This window comes from Oncorhynchus mykiss, chromosome 9 (genome assembly GCF_013265735.2).
Source record: "Oncorhynchus mykiss isolate Arlee chromosome 9, USDA_OmykA_1.1, whole genome shotgun sequence".
NCBI lineage: Eukaryota > Metazoa > Chordata > Actinopteri > Salmoniformes > Salmonidae > Oncorhynchus > Oncorhynchus mykiss.
Genome location: NC_048573.1, coordinates 66830840 through 66851051, shown reverse-complemented (window position 1 = coordinate 66851051; position 20212 = coordinate 66830840). Strand labels below are relative to the sequence as shown.

The window sequence follows — 20212 nt, the reverse complement described above, 5'->3', positions numbered from 1 at the left end:
TTACTGAGGAGTGGCTTCCGTCTGGCCGCTCTACCATAACGGCCTGATTGGATGAGTGCTGCCGAGATTGTTGTCTTTCTGGAAGGTTCTTCTATCTCATCATAGGAACTCTAGATCTCTGTCAGTGACCATCGGGTTCTTGGTCACCTCCCTGTCCAAGGCCCTTATCACCCCCCTGCTCAGTTTGGCTGGGTGGCCCGCTCTAGGAAGAGTCTTGGTGGTTCCAAATTTCTTCCATTTAAGAATGATGGAGGGAACTGTGTTCTTGGGGACCTTCAATGCTGCAGACATTTTTTGGTACCCCTCCCTAGATCTGTGCCTCACCACAATCCTGTCCTGGAGCTTTACGTACAACTCCAACCTCATGGTTTTTGCTCTGACATGCATTGTCAACTGTTGGACCTGATATAGACAGGTGTGCTTTTTCAAATCAATTTAATTTACCACAGATGGACTCGAATCAAGTTGTGGAAACATCTCAAGGATGATCAATGGAAACAGGATGCACCTGAGCTCAATTTCGAGACTCGTAGCGAAGGGTTTGAATATTTATGTAGGTTTTTCTTTACATTTTTTTTAATACATTTTTTTCGCTTTGTCATAATGGGGTATTGTGTGCAAATTGCTAAGGATTTATTTTGTATTTAATAAATTTTAGAATAAGGTTGTAACATAACAAAATGCACTGTACACACTGACTCAATGGTCAGTTTATTAGGTACACCCATCTAGTACTGGGTCGGACCACCCTTTGCCTCCCAGAACAGCCTTACTTGTTCGGGGCATGGATTCCACTGGGATATTGGTCCATGCTGACGCGATGACATCATGCAGTTGCTGCAGATTGGACGGCGGTACATCACCTCCACCAGCCTGTACCGTTGACACCAGGCAGGATGGGTCCATGGACTCATGCTGCTTACACCAAATCCTGACTCAGCCATCAGCATGACTCAAAAGAAACCGGGGTTCGTCAGACCAGACAATGTTTTTCTAGTCCTCAATTGTCCAGTGTTAGTGATCGTGTGCCCACTGGAGCTGCTTCCTAGCTGATCGGAATCGAACCCGTTGTGGTTGTCTGCAAACCACCGTTGTACTGTGCCATTTATTTGTCTGTTTGTGGCCCGCCTGTTAGCTTGCTCGATTCTTGCCATTCTCCTTCAACCTCTCATCAATAAGTTGTTTTTGTCCACTGGACTTCCTCTGACTGGATGTTTTTTGTTTGTGTCACCATTCTTGGGAAAATCCCACAGGGCTGTCGTTTCTGAGATACTGGATCCGGCGTGCCTGGCACCGATGATCATAGCACGCGCCAAGTCTTTTAGGTCACTAGTTTTGCCTGTTGTGATGTCCATTTGAACAGTAACTGAATGCCTCTGTCTGCCTGCTTTATATAGCAAGCCATGGCCACGTAGGAGCGATCCATTCTGGTGAAAGTAGTGGTGTACCTAATAAACTCGCCGGTGAGTGTGGGTGGGGGAGCCTCTTCTATACAGAGACCACTCAAAGGAACAGAGTCGACAAACAGGGGATTTTTTTGGTTATTAGACTTAGGAATACTTTAATAAATCCTGGTGCTCAATGGAGAGTATTCATTGAAAGTGCTTATCAGTCCAGTTATGGACATAATTTGTGTCTGGGAAACCGTTGACTTCTATATCTTTGTTCTATTCCAGGTGAATGAGGAGACTGGTAACCGTCGTCCGGTGATGCTGACGGTCCAGAGAGTGCCTCGCGTTCCTAAACCTGCCAAAACTGGCAGCATGACGGACTCTGAGAAGGAGGAGGGGGACAGGGGCAAGGCAGAGGAGACACAGACAGACCCAGGTGATGACTGGATAGGAGCTACTGTTCTAGTATAGCCTCGAACAGATACCTGAGAAGGAGGAGGGGGACAGGGACAAGGCAGAGGAGACACAGACAGACCCAGGTGATGACTGGATAGGAGCTACTGTTCTAGTATAGCCTCGAACAGATACCTGAGAAGGAGGAGGGGGACAGGGACAAGGCAGAGGAGACACAGACAGACCCAGGTGATGACTGGATAGGAGCTACTGTTCTAGTATAGCCTCGAACAGATACCTGAGAAGGAGGAGGGGGACATGGGCAAGCCGTAGGACAGAGAGACCCAGATAATGGACCTACTGCCTTCTACAGTGCCTTCAGAAATTATTCACACCACTTGACTTTTTCCACATTTTGATGTTACAGCCTGAATTTAAATTAAGATTGTGTCACTGGCCTACACACAATACCCCATAATATCAGTGGAATTATGTTTTTACGAGTTAATGAAAAGCTGAAGTGTCAGGGCACTAGGTATTCAATCCCTTTATGGCCTAAATAAGTTCAGGAGGGAAAATGTGCCTAAGTCACATGATGGGTTGCATGGACTCACTGTGAATATTTTTTACATTATTTTTGAATGATTACCTTCTCTGTACCCCCCCCCCACACACAATTATCAGTAAGATCCTTCAGTCGTGCCATCAATTTCAAACACAGATTCAACCACAAAGACCAGGGAGGTTTTCCAATGCCTCGCAAAGAAGGGAAACTATTGGTAGATAGGTATCAATAAAAAAAAGCAGACATTTAATATCCCTTTGAGCATGGTGAAGTTATTAATTACATTTTAGATGGTGTCAATACACCCAGTCACTATAAAGTTGCAGGTGTCCTTCCTAACTCCATTGCCGGAGAGGCCAATGGTGATTTTAAAATCTTTACAGAGATTAATGGCTGTGATAGAAAACTGAGGATGGATCAATAACAATGTTGTTACTCCACAATAACAACCTAAATTAGAGTGAAAAGGGAAACCTGTACAGAATAAAAAATATTGCGAAACATTTTTTTTATTTGTAATTAGGCACTAAACTGCCAAAAAAAAATGCAAAGAAATGTATTTCATGTTTTGAATACAAATATTCATGTTTTGAATACAAATATATATGTTTGGGGCAAACATCACTGAGTACCACTTTAAAAAATATATTTTCAAGCACGGTGGTAGCTGCATCATGGATGTGCTCGTCATCGGCAAGGACTAGGGAGTTTTTTATTTTGATGAAAAGAAATGGAATAGTGCTGAGCCCCGGCAAAATACAAATGTCTGCTTTCCAACAGACACTGGAAGACAAATGTACCAGTTCTGCAGGACAATAACCTTAAACACAAGGCCAAATATAACCTGGAGTTGCTTACTGAGATGACATTGAATGTTCCTGAGTGGCCTAGTTACAGTTTTGAGTTAAATCAGCTTGAAAATCTGTGGCAAGACTTGAAAATAGCTGTCTAGCAATGATCAACAACCAACTTGACAGAACTTGAAGAGTTGAAAATGATTCAGCAAATATTGTACAATCCAGGTGTGCAAAGCTCTTAGACTCATAGCTGTAATTGCTGTCAAAGGTGATTCTAACAGGTGTTGAATACTTATCTTACAATAAATATTTATTTATTTATTTGATATACTTTTCCTTTCTATTTGACAGAGTATTTTGTGTAGATCTAAAAAAAAAGATTTGAATCCATTTAAATCCCAATTTGAAACATCAAAATGTAGAAAGGGTGTGAATACTTCCTGAAGGCACTGTAGATTTATAGCTTTGGAAGAAATATGCTCAACTCCAGTGTTTTATAAGCAAAGTGTGAAGTGTTCACCTTTTATTAGACATTGCTATTGTCACAAAGCACACTTTGTTTAGATGAAAAATGTATAAATCTATGTATACTGTTACTTTAGTTGAATACCATAGTCAAATCCTCCCCTCTCTCTTTCAGACTCTGCCCCAGTAGCTGTGGAGATGAGTGCTCCTAAAGATGACAACACTACCCCTCAACTAAAGGAGTCCTTCTCTGGTCCTTCTGCTCCTCCTGCCCCCCCTCCTGCAGCCCCCCTGGACCCCATGTCTGAACGCACCGGGGCAGGAGGAGCCATCGTGGTGCAGGGCCTGACAGAGGACATGACCACGGTGCTCATCAGAGCCTGTGTATCCATGATCAGTGTCCCCGTGGACCCAGACACCCTCCACGCCACACTAAGGTTCCTACTTTTATTTTGTTCTCTTTTAAGTCTTGAATCTTATGTAAATGCAGCGTTTTCCACTAGTGTCGCCTAATCAACTTGTTAGACACATTTTCAGCTGACTACTTTGTCCACTTCAAAATCATATTAACTAGGTTACTTTTCATTTAAGTTTCTGTCGAGCCCCCTCTCGCTGGAAGGAACGATATGCATCTTCTAGCGATCTATTGATAGGACAGGTGCTGACCTGAGGTGCTGACCTGTTGCACCCTCGACAACCACTGTGATTATTATTATACCATATACAGGGGTATTTGGAAATTACCAAGGGATAGTTTTTCAATACTGTCATTATTGTTTATACTTTGTTTGATCTATTTTTATACATTTGGATATTTGTAGCTACTTTTTATGTAAATACCTGCAGTCAACTCGTGCATTACGTTAGGAGATGAGGAATATCGAGTTAATTTCCATTTTTAATTACTAACCTTACTGGTAGTCCCCAGTAAGGCCTTTACAAGCACAGAACCATGAGAGACCGGAGCCTTGTTGTGGAGTAGTACGGAATCCACAACTAAATGTTTGCCAGCTAGATATCTTATAACTTAACTGTCTAAAATGTGCTAAATGCTCTGCAGTTGTGCATTTGATTTGCTAATTTATTAGCTTGTTACCTAAGTGGTTACCCTCTTTCATAATCAAGTTTTGCATGGTAACAGCAGGGAATCCCCTCCTAGATCAACAGCCTTGCGGTCTAATATTTATTTTGTGCAGCAAACTGTGAGTAGCGTTTTTGAGCTACTTCTATAACTTTGAGCTGGGATGTCAGTCCTGCAAATAATTTAGGTCAGAGACTGTATAACATGTTCGCAATGCGCTCTTTAGCATTTTTAGTTAGCATTCTCTATAGGATTTTACATATATTTGTTAGCATTGCTAACCTACAGACTACAAAGGCTCAGTGGGGGTTGAAAATAGAAGTCTTTCTGTTCAGTGCCGGTATTACCAAATATCCCGGTATGACAGTATGGATACTTCTCAAGCCAACTTAGAACATCCAATGGTGTGGGAATTCATTCCTTGCAGTAAAACTATAAATAAGACAGCAATCTTGAAGATTAATTGTAAAAATAAAATGAAACGTTTTTTTTTTTTAAGTAATGTTATTTTACTTGTTCTTACATTATCAGTGATTTCAATTATAAAGTCATCTCTTTCTACATAATACCACAACTACATTTTCCAGGTATTCAATCATTTTTCTGTGTATTTCGGATGGAATCAAGGCATTAGAATGTCCTCGATGCCACACATGGAGCTCCTTAGACAAAATATTTTGAACCCAGGGGGGACAGACCCACCCGGCCCAGGTCATGCTGGCTGTCTACTCTAAGTACTTGTTGCACACTGAGAATGGGTCATGAAAGTGCTGTACAAATCAATTGATATAGTAAAATAAAACTGATCCGTAATGGGAAATTGGTTTGCGTCCGTCATAAAATGGGACCATTTGAATCACAACTGGAAAACGTAACATAAAATACATCTATATATAAATTGCACCGGAAGAACTGGCATCAATTGGACTGTGTAATTTATAATGTTTCTTCAGGCTGTGCCTGCGCCTGACGAGAACCCACCACTATGCCATGATGTTTGCTGAGCTGAAGAGTACCAGGATGATCTTGGGGCTGACGCAGGGGTCAGGGTTCAACGGCTTCACGCCGCTCGTCACCCTGCTGTTCAGACATATCATCGAGGACCCTGCCACGCTACGACACACCATGGAGAAGGTACTGGAACACTTTCACCTATTTCAACTGTTTGGTATTATTTTCAGTTTTCTGATCAGTGCAGCTGAAGGCAAGGAGAAACTGAGAGGAACAAACTTTAGACTGTTGAGAAACCCCCAGTCAGTGTTAAAACGTAGTGCACTATAGCCATTTGTAATTTGCACTTAGTGTCTGTCTGACCTCTAGGTGGTGCGGTCAGCAGTGACCAGTGGGGCGGGCAGCACCACGTCAGGTGTGGTATCAGGCTCTCTGGGCTCCAGAGAGATTAACTACATCCTGCGTGTTCTGGGCCCGGCCGCCTGCCGGAACCCAGACTGCTTCGCAGACACGGCCAACAGCTGCGTCCGCATCGCCCTACCGGCACCCCGCGGCGCTGGTACGGGTACGTTAAAACACTGATAGTTGAATGTCCACAGGTCTATCCGGTTCAAAGGACCATGCAAAACAGTGTGGTGTGGGGACCAAATCTTTATGAAACTACTCCTGAATACATCTTGGACATCTCTGACAGACCTGTGGCCAGTCAACTATCCGCTTGCACCTATAGCTCTCAGCTAGTGCCCCTATTTTATAGTGTGACTTAATGTGACAGTGTGTGTGTGGTTGCTGTAAGTGTTGACATCTTTTTCTCGCTCAGCGTCAGATGATGAGTTTGAGAACCTGCGTATCAAGGGGCCCAACGCGGTGCAGCTGGTGAAGACCACTCCCCTCAAGCTGTCTCCGCTGCCCCCTATCCCTGACACCATCAAAGAGGTCATCTATGACATGCTCAACGCCCTGGCCGCCTACCACGCACCTGAAGAGGGTAAGACCCACAAGCACCCTATCCCAATTTGTGTTTCCTCGATACCTTGCGTCCCATGTCCTCGCCTCCTTTACTATATTGAACAAAGGTCCCTCTCCTCGGTTCTTAATCTCCAATGCATTAGGAGAAGAGGAGAGAGGATGTGAGGAATGAAAAGACATCAATGAATTGAGACAGCAAGCCGTACACTGAGTGTACAAAACATTAAGAGCACCTTCCCAATATTGAGTTGCACCCCCCCCCCCCCATACCCTGTTTTTCTTGCGCATTCACCCTCTGAATGACACAATTACACTATCCATGTCTCAATTGTCTCAAGGCTTAAAAATCCTTCTTACCTGTCTCCTCCCCTTCATCTACACTGATTTGAAGTGGATTTAACAAGTGACATCAATAAGAGAGCTTTCACCTGGTCAGTCTATGATATCTCATGGAAGCAGCAGGTGTTCCTGCTACACGTGTGTAAAGTGAAAGGTTCTGTGGGCTAACTTCCTGTGTGTCTCTTGTGTAGCTGAGCGTCCAGAGGAGCCTGTTGTGGCGGTGCCCGTGGGGCAGGACCTGTGTCAGATACTCCAGGATGATGATGTCTACCAGCAGTACAGACTCACCAGACAGGGCAGTGACTTCGACTCACAGTCCGCTTTCCACATCAACGTAAGTGTCATGTCTGGCTGGCTGTTTGTGAGAGTCCTTCTGGCCATGGTCCTGTTTCAGTAGTGGATACACTAGCGAAACGTTTTGCAACAGAAAGCAGAAGATGTGTTCTTATTGGAAGTTTAGGTTATACCTCTCCGTTTGAAAATGTTTTCCCACCGACTGAACAGGGCCCAAGAGTGAGTATTATCAATGGGAACTTGTTACTATGTATGTTTTGAAAACTGCTGTATTAGTCTAGATATTGTAAGTAATATTTTCTCCACCTCTCCTCGTTCTCTCAGGCCCAGGTGTTTACTGCAGATGGTACTGTGGCTGACTCCTCTCAGTCTGGCACACCCCAGGGAGAAGGTGAGGCACTCCCTCCCTGCTCTTCACCTCCAGCCTCTACTGGTATTGACTACATTTACATCCTTACACTTCTTGCTTTTGTTTGATTACATTTTATGATGAAAATATACAATATAGTGTTTACACAAAATTAATGAAAAAAGATTTTGTCACGACTGCGTCCTTAAAAATGTGTTGTAACAACCTCTCTGCCCCTACTTGATCCCAACTCCTCTCTTCTTTCCCCTCCTCTCTTTCAACTCCTCTTCTCTTTCCCCTCTCTTTTAACTCCTCTCTTCTCTTTCCCCTCCTCTCTTTCAACTCCTCTCATCTCCTCTCCCCAGCCTCTACTCCAGAGGAAATGCGTGAGGAGAAGAAGGAGGTGGAGGGTGAGAACGGAGCCAGCTCAGAGGAGGGTAAGGGGGCCAAGGCTAAGGCCTCCAAGCCCCTGATGCCCACCTCCACCATCCTGCGTCTCCTGGCAGAGCTGGTCAGGTCCTATGTGGGCATCGCCACCCTCATAGCATCCTACTGCTACACGGCCGGACAGTCTGAGCTCATCAAGGAGGTGGGTTGGTTCGTCTGGACAAAACTTCAATTTTTCAAAGTCTGTTTGCATTGAGATTTTTACCACTGTAATACATTTAGCATTAAGAACCCAAAGGGATCAAAGCTTGGAGTTTCCCCAACTCTGTCCTCAGGACCCCCAGAGGTGCACCTTTTTTATTAGATTTTTTTTACCTAACACTACACAGCTGATTCAAATGATCGGAGCTGGATTAGGTCATTATTTGAATCAGCTGTGTAGGTGCAAGGGCAAAAACCAAAACGTGCACCCGGTGGGATCCTGAGGCTCGAGTTGGAGAAACCCTGCTTTCAGTACTTGAAAATGCGTTCAGACTCCTGTTCAACTCATCTCATCCCTGTGTTGCCGCAGCCTTTACTTGAACACGAAACAGAATGCAAATTCACACCATCACACTTTGATCTTCTACAGTAGCGATGTTGGTCCATTGTACTTCAAACAACTTACGTAGGCAGGTTGATTGTGGATTCAAACCTTCTCAAATAGCCTAATTCAGACTCTTAGCGGAGGTGCTCCCACAATAATGTGAGTTTGTACTGCATACAATGTAAAGTGTTGGCTTTTTCACACACCAAAAGCTTTGCTTTTATACTTACAAGATTGAGTGAGCTGTTTTGTCTGTGATGTGGTGTCTGCCTGTATTTCCTTAAATCTTTATTTTGGCAGTACATGTCAATATTTCATAACATGTTTTTTTTTGGTCCGTAGGTGTCCAACATAACAGCAGGTGGTGGTGTTGTACACAGTCACTCATATAGATGTAGAGGTCTTTACAGCCTGTCTGCATTCCTGTTTTCTTTCATCATTAGCTTACCTGTGTAATGCTGACATCAGCTCAGAACCACTTGTTTTATCGATTGCTGTGCTCTGTCAAATGTATATTTAGTCTAAAGTTTGTATTTGTAATAGATTGACCCTATAATACATTTACACTAGGCCTGTATTTAAAAATACATACAGCCTAATGAGACGCGCATACATACTGTTAATTCGGAAAATGTTCAGACCCCTACACCTTTTCCACATTTTGTTACGTTACAGCCTTATTCTAACATTGATTAGGTAAACAAACGATTTAATCTCCACATAATACCCCATAATGACAAAGGGAAAAACAGCTTTCTAGATTATTTTTCAAATGTATAAAAAAAAAACAGATCACATTTACATAAGTATTCAGACCCTTTACTCAGTACTTTGTTGACGCACCTTTGGCAGCGATTACAGCCTCGAGTCTTTTTGGGTAGCTTGGCACCTGTATTTGGGAAGTTTCTCCTATTCTTTTTTGCAGATCCTCTCAAGCTCTGTCAGGTTGAATGGGGAGTGTCGCTTCACAGTTATTTTCAGGTCTCTCCAGAGATGTTAGATCGGGTTCAAGTCCGGCCTCTGGCTGGGCCACTCAAGCACATTCAGAGACTTGTCCCGAAGCTACTCCTACGTTGTCTTGACTGTGTGCTTAGGATCGTTGTCCTGTTGGAAGATGAACCGTCGCCCCAGTCTGAGAACCTGCTCCAGAGCGCTCAGGACTTCATCAAGTATCTCTCTCTACTTTGCTCCGTTCATCTTTCCCTCGGTCCTGACTTGTCTCCCAGTACCTGCTACTGAAAAACATCCCCACAGCATGATGCTGCCACCACCATGCTTCACTGTAGGGGTGGTGCCAGGTTTCCTCCAGATGTGATATTCAGGCTGGAGAGTTGTATCTTGGTTTCATCAGACCGGTGAATCTTGTTTCTCATGGAGTCTTTAGGTGCCTTTTTGGCTATCTGACCAAAAAGGAGAGTGATGGAGTCCTGCATCAGATCACCTGACCTAAACCCAATTTGAGATGGTTTGGGATGAGTTGGACCGCAGAGTGAAGGAAAAGCAGTCAATAAGTGCTCAGCATATGTGGGAACTCCTTCAAGACTGTCGGAATAGCATTCCAGGTGCAACTATTTGAGAGAATGCCAAGAGTGTCAAGATAAAGAAAAACCATTGAATGAGTAGGTGTTCTAAAACTTTTGACTACTACTGTATTTTATTTATGTAGTAGCAGGACACTGTGAATTTCATTATTCCACTGAAGAGTATGAATAAATCTAATCAGTCACGTGCGCCGAATATAACCAGTGTAGACCTTACAGTGAAATGCTTACTTACGAGCCCCTAACCGACAGTGGAGTTTCAAAAAATACAGATAAGAATAAAAGTAAGAAGTAATTAAAGAGCAGCAGTAAAAAAAAAAATATATATATATATATATATCACACACACACACAAACACACATATACAGGGGGGGGGGGGTCAGTTAGTTGAGGTAGTATGTACATGTAGGTAGAATTTAAGTGACTATACTATTCCTGTGACTATACTATACATCTTGGCCATGTTCTGTTATAATCTCCACCCGGCACAGCCAGAAGAGGACTGGCCACCCCACATAGCCTGGTTCCTCTCTAGGTTTCTTCCTAGGTTTTGGCCTTTCTAGGGAGTTTTTCCTAGCCACCGTGCTTCTACACCTGCATTGCTTGCTGTTTGGGGTTTTAGGCTGGGTTTCTGTACAGCACTTTGAGATATCAGCTGATGTACAAGGGCTATATAAATACATTTGATTTGATTTGATTTTTGATTGGATTTGCCTTGATGACAACAGAGAGTGGCAGTGTTGTAGGGAAGGGGCGCAATGTGAATTGTCTGGGTAGCCATTTGACTAGATGTTCAGGAGTCTTATGGCTTGGGGGTAGAAGCTGTTTTAGAAGCCTCTTGGACCTAGATTTGGCGTTCTGGTACTGCTTGCTGTGTGGTAGCGTGGAGAACAGCCAATGACTAGGGTGGCTGGAGTCTTTGACGATTTTTAGGGCCTTCCTCTGACCACTGCCTGGTATAGAGGTCCTGGATGGCGGGAAGCTTGGCCCCAGTGGAGTACTGGGCCATTCACACTACCCTCAATAGTGCCTTGCAGTTGCCATACCAGGCTGTAGAACCTTTTGAGGATCTGAGGACCCATGCCAAATCTTTTCAGTTTTCTGAGGGGAATAGGTTTTGTTTTGTCCTCTTCACGACTGTCTTGGTGTACTTGGACCATGTTAGTTTGTTGGTGATGTAGATGCCAAGGAACTTGAAGCTCTCAACCTGCTCCACTCAACCCTGTCGATGAGAATGGGGGTGTGCTCGGTCCTCTTTTTCCTGTAGTCCACAATCTCCTTTGTCTTGATCACGTTGAGGGAGAGGTTGTTGTCCTGGTACCACACGGCCAGGTCTCTGACCTCCTCCCTGTAAGGCTGTTTGAGAAGGTTTGAATCCTAAGCAACCTGCCTACTATTGCTGACTGATTAGTGCTCCTGTAGGTCGCTAAGATGTTAGCGTTGTCAGAAATACTACAGAAGGTAGAACGTTGTTAGTTCTAAATGGACAGAAATAAGCATGTGAGAGTGATAAATTATACTTCCATTAACTTTTGCCCCTACAAACTTATTCAGTCTGAAAGGTGGCAAGTCTAATCGTCACTTTATGGACCCTGTATTCTCGTTCTTATCTGACGCCTAGATAGTGAGCTAGGTCGGGGAAAGACATTGTCTTTTTTCTTCATGCTATTGACCCTGTTAAAAGTCCAGTATGTGGTTCTCGGAAACAGCCCATTGGCTAATGACGAGGGCCAGGGAGCGTCTACGACACTGGTGTCATGTTGTCTTAGATATAATGGTAGGGAGATGTAAATTTAACATTGAGCTTCGATCAAAGGCTGTCGTGCTGACTGGCATTATGTATAAGTTTGTCCAATAAGTTCCTCAGTATTGACTCTAGTCCTCTCATGGCCTTTGTGCCGGACCACCCAGGGGTCCAACTCTACTGTTCTCTCTCCCTATGCTGCACCGTTCTATATTTGTTGGGTATAATACTTGTCCTCCTGACTAGCTTTGTTTTCTCTCTCTCCCCCTGCAGGACTGTAGTGTCTTAGCTTTCGTGCTGGACCACCTGTTGCCCCACACCCAGAGCTCTGAGGATAAGGACACCCCTGCCCTGGCACGTCTGTTCCTGGCCAGCTTGGCAGCCGCCGGCACAGGCACTGACGCACAGGTGGCTCTGGTCAACGAGGTGAAGGCCGCACTCAGCCGGGCGCTGGCCATGGCAGAGGGCACGGAGAAACACGCCAGGTGTGTGAGAGAGAATTGTGTGTGTGTGTGTGTGTCAACCTTGCGGCGGTGCGTGCTATGCCACTGCTTATAACGATCAGTTAAGTATAACTGGAAAAAGTCTGAAGACGTGTCAAATAAATGATATCCAGGTCAGGGCTCTAGCTATGCATTTGGTTTGCTAACTTGCTATCTAAGTGGCTACAGCAGAGACAATCAATCCCCTCCTGGAACAAGATCTCTGTTGCCTAAAATTGTTTTGTGCGTAATTTTTTTTTTATATCGATTTAGAAATAGTGCCTCTTGTGTACACTTCTGGTAATACCGTATATGAACATCTGTATACAGCCCAACCCTAATAGATATCACTGTTGTGTACTGAGTGAAATAGCCATCAGAGCCAGTTAATGCTTCAACTTTATTATGCAGTTTATAATTAAGATTTACTGACCCCTCCCCCCCCCAGGCTCCAGGCAGTGATGTGTATCATCAGCACCATCATGGAGTCGTGTCCGTCCACCTCTAGCTTCTACAGCACGGCGGCAGCCAAGACGCAGCACAACGGCATGAACAACATCATACGTCTCTTCCTCAAGAAGGGACTGGTTAACGACCTGGCTAGAGTACCACACAGCCTCGACCTGTCCAGGTACACACACCTCTGATGCTCTCAAACCCCCTGCTCACCCTCTCACGGAGGATTCACATTCACCCTCTCACGGAGGATTCACATTCACCCTCTCACGTAGGATTCACATTCACCCTCTCACGTAGGATTCACATTCACCCTCTCACGGAGGATTCACATTCACCCTCTCTCGGGGGGATTCACATTCACCCTCTCTCGGGGGGATTCACATTCACCCTCTCTCGGGGGGATTCACATTCACCCTCTCTCGGGGGGATTCACATTCACCCTCTCTCGGGGGGATTCACATTCACCCTCTCTCGGGGGGATTCACATATAAGAAAAGGTTATTGTTCTCAAACAATTGCAGTGCGCACATGGAGCGGGCTTTTCTGTGTTGCGGGTAAAAGTTATCATTTGAAATGAAGACTTAATTGGTAACTTTACTTGTGATAGGCCTACAAACCTTAATGTCTTTGAAATCAAAACATATAGGCTGCATGCGACTATTAATTATTTGGAAAAAGTTACAAAAAAGGCATGTGTTCTGTTCCTTGCTCCTCCCACCGATAGAGAGAACATTGCATGGCAGCTTGTTTGGCAAGCAAGTAGGAGTTATCTAATCAATGGAAGATGGAATTAAAATGACAGTATTAAATGAGAAGATTACAACAGCCAAAGGCCAACCGGTGGGCTGCTATTTATAATCCAAACAGAGTTGTTGTTTTTAGCTGTAGGTTGGGTAGAAGTGCAGTAATGTTTTGTAGGCTAGCCTCAATTAGCCTAGCTAGCTAGCTTGACTAGCTTCTCAAGTTTTGGTGCAGTCAAGAAGGGTACAATGTAACCGGATGGGATGAGAAATAACAAGCAAAAAGTTAGTCTACTCACGTGACTTAACAGTGCTTGCCGTCTCTGTTTCTATTCCTGCTCCTGTGTCACTCGCAGTGGGGAGACACCCTGCACGGCCCCTCCCCTGATCACTAGCACCGTACAGGCGCTGTTGTTCACGCTCCGTTCTGGTTAATAAAGTACAAATACAACCGGGTGTTGGAGACGCCCGGATCTCTGTTTTTAAAATGTACTTATTCATATTGTATCCGGCTGGGAAAGCCCCAGGTCTGTTTCGAAACAACCTCTAACCCATCACCATTTATCCGCATTCAGATTATTCAAATGCAATCATGAAGTGTTTGTGATTTTCAATTGCATTTGCATTTATGTTAGAGTGATTTAGATGGAGAATAGAGTGCTGAGCAGGGGTTGGAACCAGTTTAGGGAACAGAACCTGAAAAGAAAACATTATTATTTGAGGAACAGGACCTGGAACAGAAGTGAATCTGTTCCGGAATAGAACTGTTACTTTAAAAGTATGGGAACCGGTTCTGGGCATGTTCTTCAAGTCCCACTCAAAAAAGCACCTATGCCAAGCTCTGTCACTCAGTTATTCCAGTGTCTGCTTGCCACATGAGTCTTTGCCAGTGCGTGTAGGCTACCAGCCCCCCCCCCCCCCCCCCCCCCATGCTGAATGATTTCTGCATGTTTTCTCATTGATTTCTTCTCTTATCTCAGTCCTAACATGGCCAACACGGTGAATGCAGCTCTGAAACCCCTGGAGACTCTGTCCCGTATCGTCAACCAGCCCAGCAGCCTGTTTGGAGGGAAGGGGGGATCCAGCAAGAACAAGGCTGAGCATGACACTGTGGGAGCCGCCAGGGACTCAAACAGCAACACACAAGGTACCACAGGTGATACGTCTGTCTCTCTCTGTCTGTCTAAAAAAAGAAACTTCCTTTTTTCAGGACCCTGTCTTTCAAAGATAATTCATAAAAATCCAAATAACTTCACAGACCTTCATTGTAAAGGGTTTTAACACTGTTTCCCATGCTTGTTCAATGAACCATAAACAATTAATGTGGAATGGTCATTAAGACACTAACAGCTTATAGACTGTAGGCAATTAAGGTCACAGTTATGAAAACTTAGGACACTAAAGAGGCCTTTCTACTGACTCTGAAAAACACCAAAAGAAAGATGCCCAGGGTCCCTGCTCATCTGTGTGAACGTGCCTTGGGCATGCTGCAAGGAGGCATGAGGACTGCAGATGTGGCCAGGGCTATAAATTGCAATGTCCGTGCTGTGCGACGCCTAAGACGGCGCTACAGGGAGACAGGACGGCAGCTGATCATCCTCGCAGTGGCAGACCACGTGTAACACCTGCACAGGATCGGTACATCCGAACATCACACCGGTACAGGATGGCATTAACAACTGCCTGAGTTACACCAAGAATGCCCAATCTTTTCATCAGTGCTCAGACTGTCCACAATAGACAGAGAGGCTAGACTGAGGGCTTGTAGGCCTGTTGTAAGTCAGGTTCTCACCAGACATCACCGGCAACAACGTTACCTATGGGCACTAATCCACCGTCGCTGAACCAGACAGGACCGGCAAAAAGTGCTCTTCACTGACTAGTCACAGTTTTGTCTCACCAGGGGAGATGGTCGTATTCGCGTTTATCGTCGAAGGAATGAGTGTTACACCGAGGCCTGTACTCTGGAGAGGGATCGATTTGGAGGTGGAGGGTCGTCATGGTGTGGGGCGGTGTGTCACAGCATCATCGGACTGAGCTTGTTGTCATTGCAGGCAATCTCAACGTTGTGCGTTACAGGGGAGACAGCCTCCTGCCTCATGTGGTACCCTTCCTGCAGGCTCATCCTGACTCCTCCAGCATGACAATGCCACCAGCCATACTGCTCGTTCTGTGTGTGATTTCTTGGAATGCCAGTGTTCTGCCATGACCAGCGAAGAGCCCGGATCTCAATCCCATTGAGCAAGTCTGGGACCTTTTGGATCGGAGGGTGAGGGATAGGGCCACCCCCCCAGAAATGTCCGGGAACTTGCAGGTGCCTTGGTGGAAGAGTGGGGTAACATCTCACAGCAAGAACGGGCAAATCTGGTTCAGTCCATGAGGAGGAGATGCACTGCAGTACTTAATGCAGCTGGTGGCAACACTAGATACTGACTGTTAATTTTGATTTTGACCCCCTTTTGTTGAAGGACTCATTATTCCATTTCTGTTAGTCTCATGTCTGTGGAAATTGTTCAGTTTATGTCTAAGTTGTTGAATCTTGTCTAAATATTTGTATGAACATATGTTCAGTTTGCTGAAAATAAACGCTGTTGACAGTGAGAGGAAGTTTTGAATTCAAAATGGATCACAGACATGGTCAGCAGCAAAGCACCATCACACCACCTCCATGCTTCACTGTGGGAACCACACATGCAGAGATCATCCGTTCATCTACTCTGCGTCTCGCAAAGACACAGCGGTTGGAACCAAAAATCTCATTTGGATTCATCAGACCAAAGGACAGATTTCCACCGGTTTAATGTTCATTGCTTGTGTTTCTTGGCCCAAACAAGTCTCTTCTTATTGGTGTCCTTTAGTAGTGGTTTCTTTGCAGCAATTCAACCATGAAGGCCTGATTCACACAGTCTCTTCTGAATAGTTGATGTTGAGATGTGTCTGTTATTGAACTCTGTGAAGCATTTATTTGGGCTGCTATTTCTGAGGCTGGTAACTCTAATGAACATATCCTCTGCAGCAGAGGTAACTCTGTCTTCCTTTCCTGTGGCGGTCCTCATTAGAGCCAGTTGTCAAGTTTGGTGGAGAAGGAATAATGGTCTGTGGCTGTTTTTCATGGTTCGGGCTAGGCCCCTTAGTTCCAGTGAAGGGAAATCTTAATGTGACAGCGTACAATGACATTCGAGACGATTCTGTGCTTCCAACTTTGTGGCAACAGTTTGGGGAAGGCCCTTTATTGTTTCAGCATGACAATGCCCCCAGGCACAAAGTGAGGTCCGTACAGAAATGGTTTGGAAGAACTTGACTACCATGCACAGAGCCCTGACCTCAACCCCATCAAACATCTTTGGGATGAATTTGATCGCGGACTGTGAGTCAGGCCTAATCCCCCAACATCCGTGTCCGACCTTAATAATGCTCTTGTGGCTGAATGGAAGCAAGTCCCCGCAGCAATGTTCCAACATCTAGTGAAAAGCCTTCCCAGAAGAGTGGAGGTTGTTATAGCAGCAAAGTTGGGACAAGCAGGTGTCCACGTACTATATATAATCACACTCACACACATTTTTAAATACTTTATTTGAATCCACCAAAAAAAAGGATCCAAACATTTCAAAGGTCCCTGCAAGCGTACAGAAAGCACCCCCTTCTCCCAAACAGCTAGGCTGCCCACGGCAGCTGAAACGGAGCAGTACCTAGCCAATTGCTTTGCCCTCGTTTTTGTCAGTCACTCAATCTGGAGGCCACTCCCTGCAAGCCTGTGTACATGGCCGAGACTGCCAAATATCAGCACTACCAGCTGGCACCTCCACCCGAGGCTGTCCCAGCATGCCACGGGGTGCTGGTACAGAAGCGGCTTCTCAGCCAAGGCCTGTTCGATGTAGCCGTCCAATGAGCAGCCCACTTCCAAAATGAGCACTTCCCACTGGCCTCTCCCCACAACAATATCTGGCACACAGGAAAACACACAATCATAAAACTCAATCCAGCTTCACCTTACACAAGAATGTTTATGCATGTGTGCTGTTGGTGACATTACTTTTCTCACCTTGCTGGCTATCAGGTCAACAAAGTGGGCATGTTTAGCAATGTACTAATCCTTGCATTAACATACACAGACACACGTTCGCACTCATAAACACACATACACATGTACTAACAAATATGTTCACTCTACACACAATCACGTACTCCACAGAAGCAAAGGGAAATGGAAAAGCCCAATGTGGACTCTTCTAGGCTTATCGTTCCGTTCATCTTACTGTCATGTTCGTTGCAGGTGACTCGGGTGAGGTTGAGGGGACTCTGGTCGAGGGCAGTCACAGGGTCCAAGGGACAGACAGTGACCTGATGGATGGAGAGACGGAGGGAGACACAGTGGTCATCGCTGGACAGCCGGAGGTGCTCAGCACCACAGCCATGCAGGTAGAGAACGAGCTGGTGGATCTGATAGACGAGCTGTTGGAGAGAGATGTCGGCGCCGTCAACAGCTCCATTATCGGTAAGCAAAGCAGCCTGCTGTCCAGGACTCTGTTCAGAAGGGTGAAACGTTACAAAACCTTAAGGTATACATTTTTTGGGGGGGGGGGGGGGGTAGAATAGCTGATTGTCTGTCGTGCAGAATTGAGTTCTACTCTTTTGCATACATCTCTATTGGAAACACTGTTAACGTTTCACCCCTCTGAATACACCACTGGGCTCATCAGACTGATGGGATGAAAGGTGAAAGGTGCGGGCACATACAATACAGTCTTGATGGGTTATTTTTTTTTATTTTGTTATATCTGTTGTTCTGTCACTCAGTGGGGCGTGGTAGCGGTGAGGACGAATCACAAGAGGACGTGTTGATGGATGAGGCGCCAACCAATATCAGTCAGGCTTCTACTCTACAGACCAACAGAGAAGGTCAGTGCTGGCGCTGATGGTTTCTTTTCACGTTGTCCTCTCCATGATTCCGACAGTTATGGTGGGTGTGTAACCAGGCCAGCGCAGTATAGTTTGGCTCGGATCTGTCATAAAGATGCATTAAAGTACTATTTCATTTGTTATATTCAGTACTATGGGGTTATTAGTGTGAAAAGGGTCGAAGTGTGTTGGGTCTCACTCCATCTGTCCTTTACTGTCTCTCCAACTCTCCTTCACTGTCCATCTCACCCTCCAACTCCTTCACTGTCCTTTACTGTCTCTCCAACTCTCCTTCACTGTCCATCTCACCCTCCAACTCCTTCACTGTCCTCCATCTAACCCTCCAACTCCTTCACTGTCCTCCATCTCACCCTCCTTCACTGTCCTCCATCTCACCCTCCTTCACTGTCCTCCATCTCACCCTCCTTCACTGTCCTCCATCTCACCCTCCTTCACTGTCCTCCATCTCACCCTCCTTCACTGTCCTCCATCTCACCCTCCTTCACTGTCCTCCATCTCACTCTCCTTCACTGTCCTCCATCTCACCCTCCTTCACTGTCCTCCATCTCACCCTCCTTCACTGTCCTCCATCTCACTCTCCTTCACTGTCCTCCATCTCACCCTCCTTCACTGTCCTCCATCTCACTCTCCTTCACTGTCCTCCATCTCACCCTCCTTCACTGTCCTCCATCTCACTCTCCTTCACTGTCCTCCATCTCACCCTCCTTCACTGTCCTCCATCTCACTCTCCTTCACTGTCCTCCATCTCACCCTCCTTCACTGTCCTCCATCTCACCCTCCTTCACTGTCCTCCATCTCACCCTCCTTCACTGTCCTCCATCTCACCCTCCTTCACTGTCCTCCATCTCACCCTCCTTCACTGTCCTCCATCTCACTCTCCTTCACTGTCCTCCATCTCACTCTCCTTCACTTTCCTCCATCTCACCCTCCTTCACTGTCCTCCATCTCACTCTCCTTCACTGTCCTCCATCTCACTCTCCTTCACTGTCCTCCATCTCACCCTCCTTCACTGTCCTCCATCTCACCCTCCTTCACTGTCCTCCATCTCACCCTCCTTCACTGTCCTCCATCTCACCCTCCTTCACTGTCCTCCATCTCACCCTCCTTCACTGTCCTCCATCTCACCCTCCTTCACTGTCCTCCATCTCACCCTCCTTCACTGTCCTCCATCTCACCCTCCTTCACTGTCCTCCATCTCACCCTCCTTCACTGTCCTCCATCTCACCCTCCTTCACTTTCCTCCATCTCACTCTCCTTCACTGTCCTCCATCTCACTCTCCTTCACTGTCCTCCATCTCACTCTCCTTCACTGTCCTCCATCTCACCCTCCTTCACTGTCCTCCATCTCACCCTCCTTCACTGTCCTCCATCTCACCCTCCTTCACTGTCCTCCATCTCACCCTCCTTCACTGTCCTCCATCTCACCCTCCTTCACTGTCCTCCATCTCACCCTCCTTCACTGTCCTCCATCTCACCCTCCTTCACTGTCCTCCATCTCACCCTCCTTCACTGTCCTCCATCTCACCCTCCAACTGTCCATCTTTTCCTAACGTAGACTCTATGAACATCCTGGAGCCTGAGGATGAGGAGCACACGCAGGAGGAAGACTCCAGCGGCAGCAATGATGATGAAGACAGCCAAGATGAAGAGGAGGAGGAAGAAGAGGAAGAGGAGGAGGACCAGGTGAGGAAAAAGGAGTGTTTTTGGTGTTTGTGTAACAAATAACCATACTTGACTAGTAACCTTTTTTTGAGACCT

General features: G+C 45.7%; 1 protein-coding gene across 20 annotated transcripts in view; it reads left to right on the top strand.

Moving 5' to 3' along the window:
* The window catches only part of LOC110531242 (E3 ubiquitin-protein ligase HUWE1), an 88445-nt gene that overhangs the window by 37434 nt on the left and 30799 nt on the right, over positions 1 to 20212 (top strand). For 14 of the 20 annotated variants that reach the window (XM_036988757.1, XM_036988754.1, XM_036988755.1 and 11 more), the window contains 14 exons: positions 1677 to 1827; positions 3787 to 4048; positions 5646 to 5826; positions 6013 to 6208; positions 6464 to 6631; positions 7143 to 7285; positions 7570 to 7678; positions 7960 to 8183; positions 12127 to 12338; positions 12784 to 12966; positions 14515 to 14690; positions 17808 to 18029; positions 18332 to 18433; positions 20010 to 20137. In XM_036988757.1, coding sequence (XP_036844652.1) covers positions 1677 to 1827; positions 3787 to 4048; positions 5646 to 5826; positions 6013 to 6208; positions 6464 to 6631; positions 7143 to 7285; positions 7570 to 7678; positions 7960 to 8183; positions 12127 to 12338; positions 12784 to 12966; positions 14515 to 14690; positions 17808 to 18029; positions 18332 to 18433; positions 20010 to 20137 — 2457 coding nt within the window. The remainder of the gene's footprint in view (positions 1 to 1676; positions 1828 to 3786; positions 4049 to 5645; positions 5827 to 6012; positions 6209 to 6463; positions 6632 to 7142; positions 7286 to 7569; positions 7679 to 7959; positions 8184 to 12126; positions 12339 to 12783; positions 12967 to 14514; positions 14691 to 17807; positions 18030 to 18331; positions 18434 to 20009; positions 20138 to 20212) is intronic. The other 6 variants (XM_036988766.1, XM_036988762.1, XM_036988761.1 and 3 more) reach the window with 5 other exon arrangements.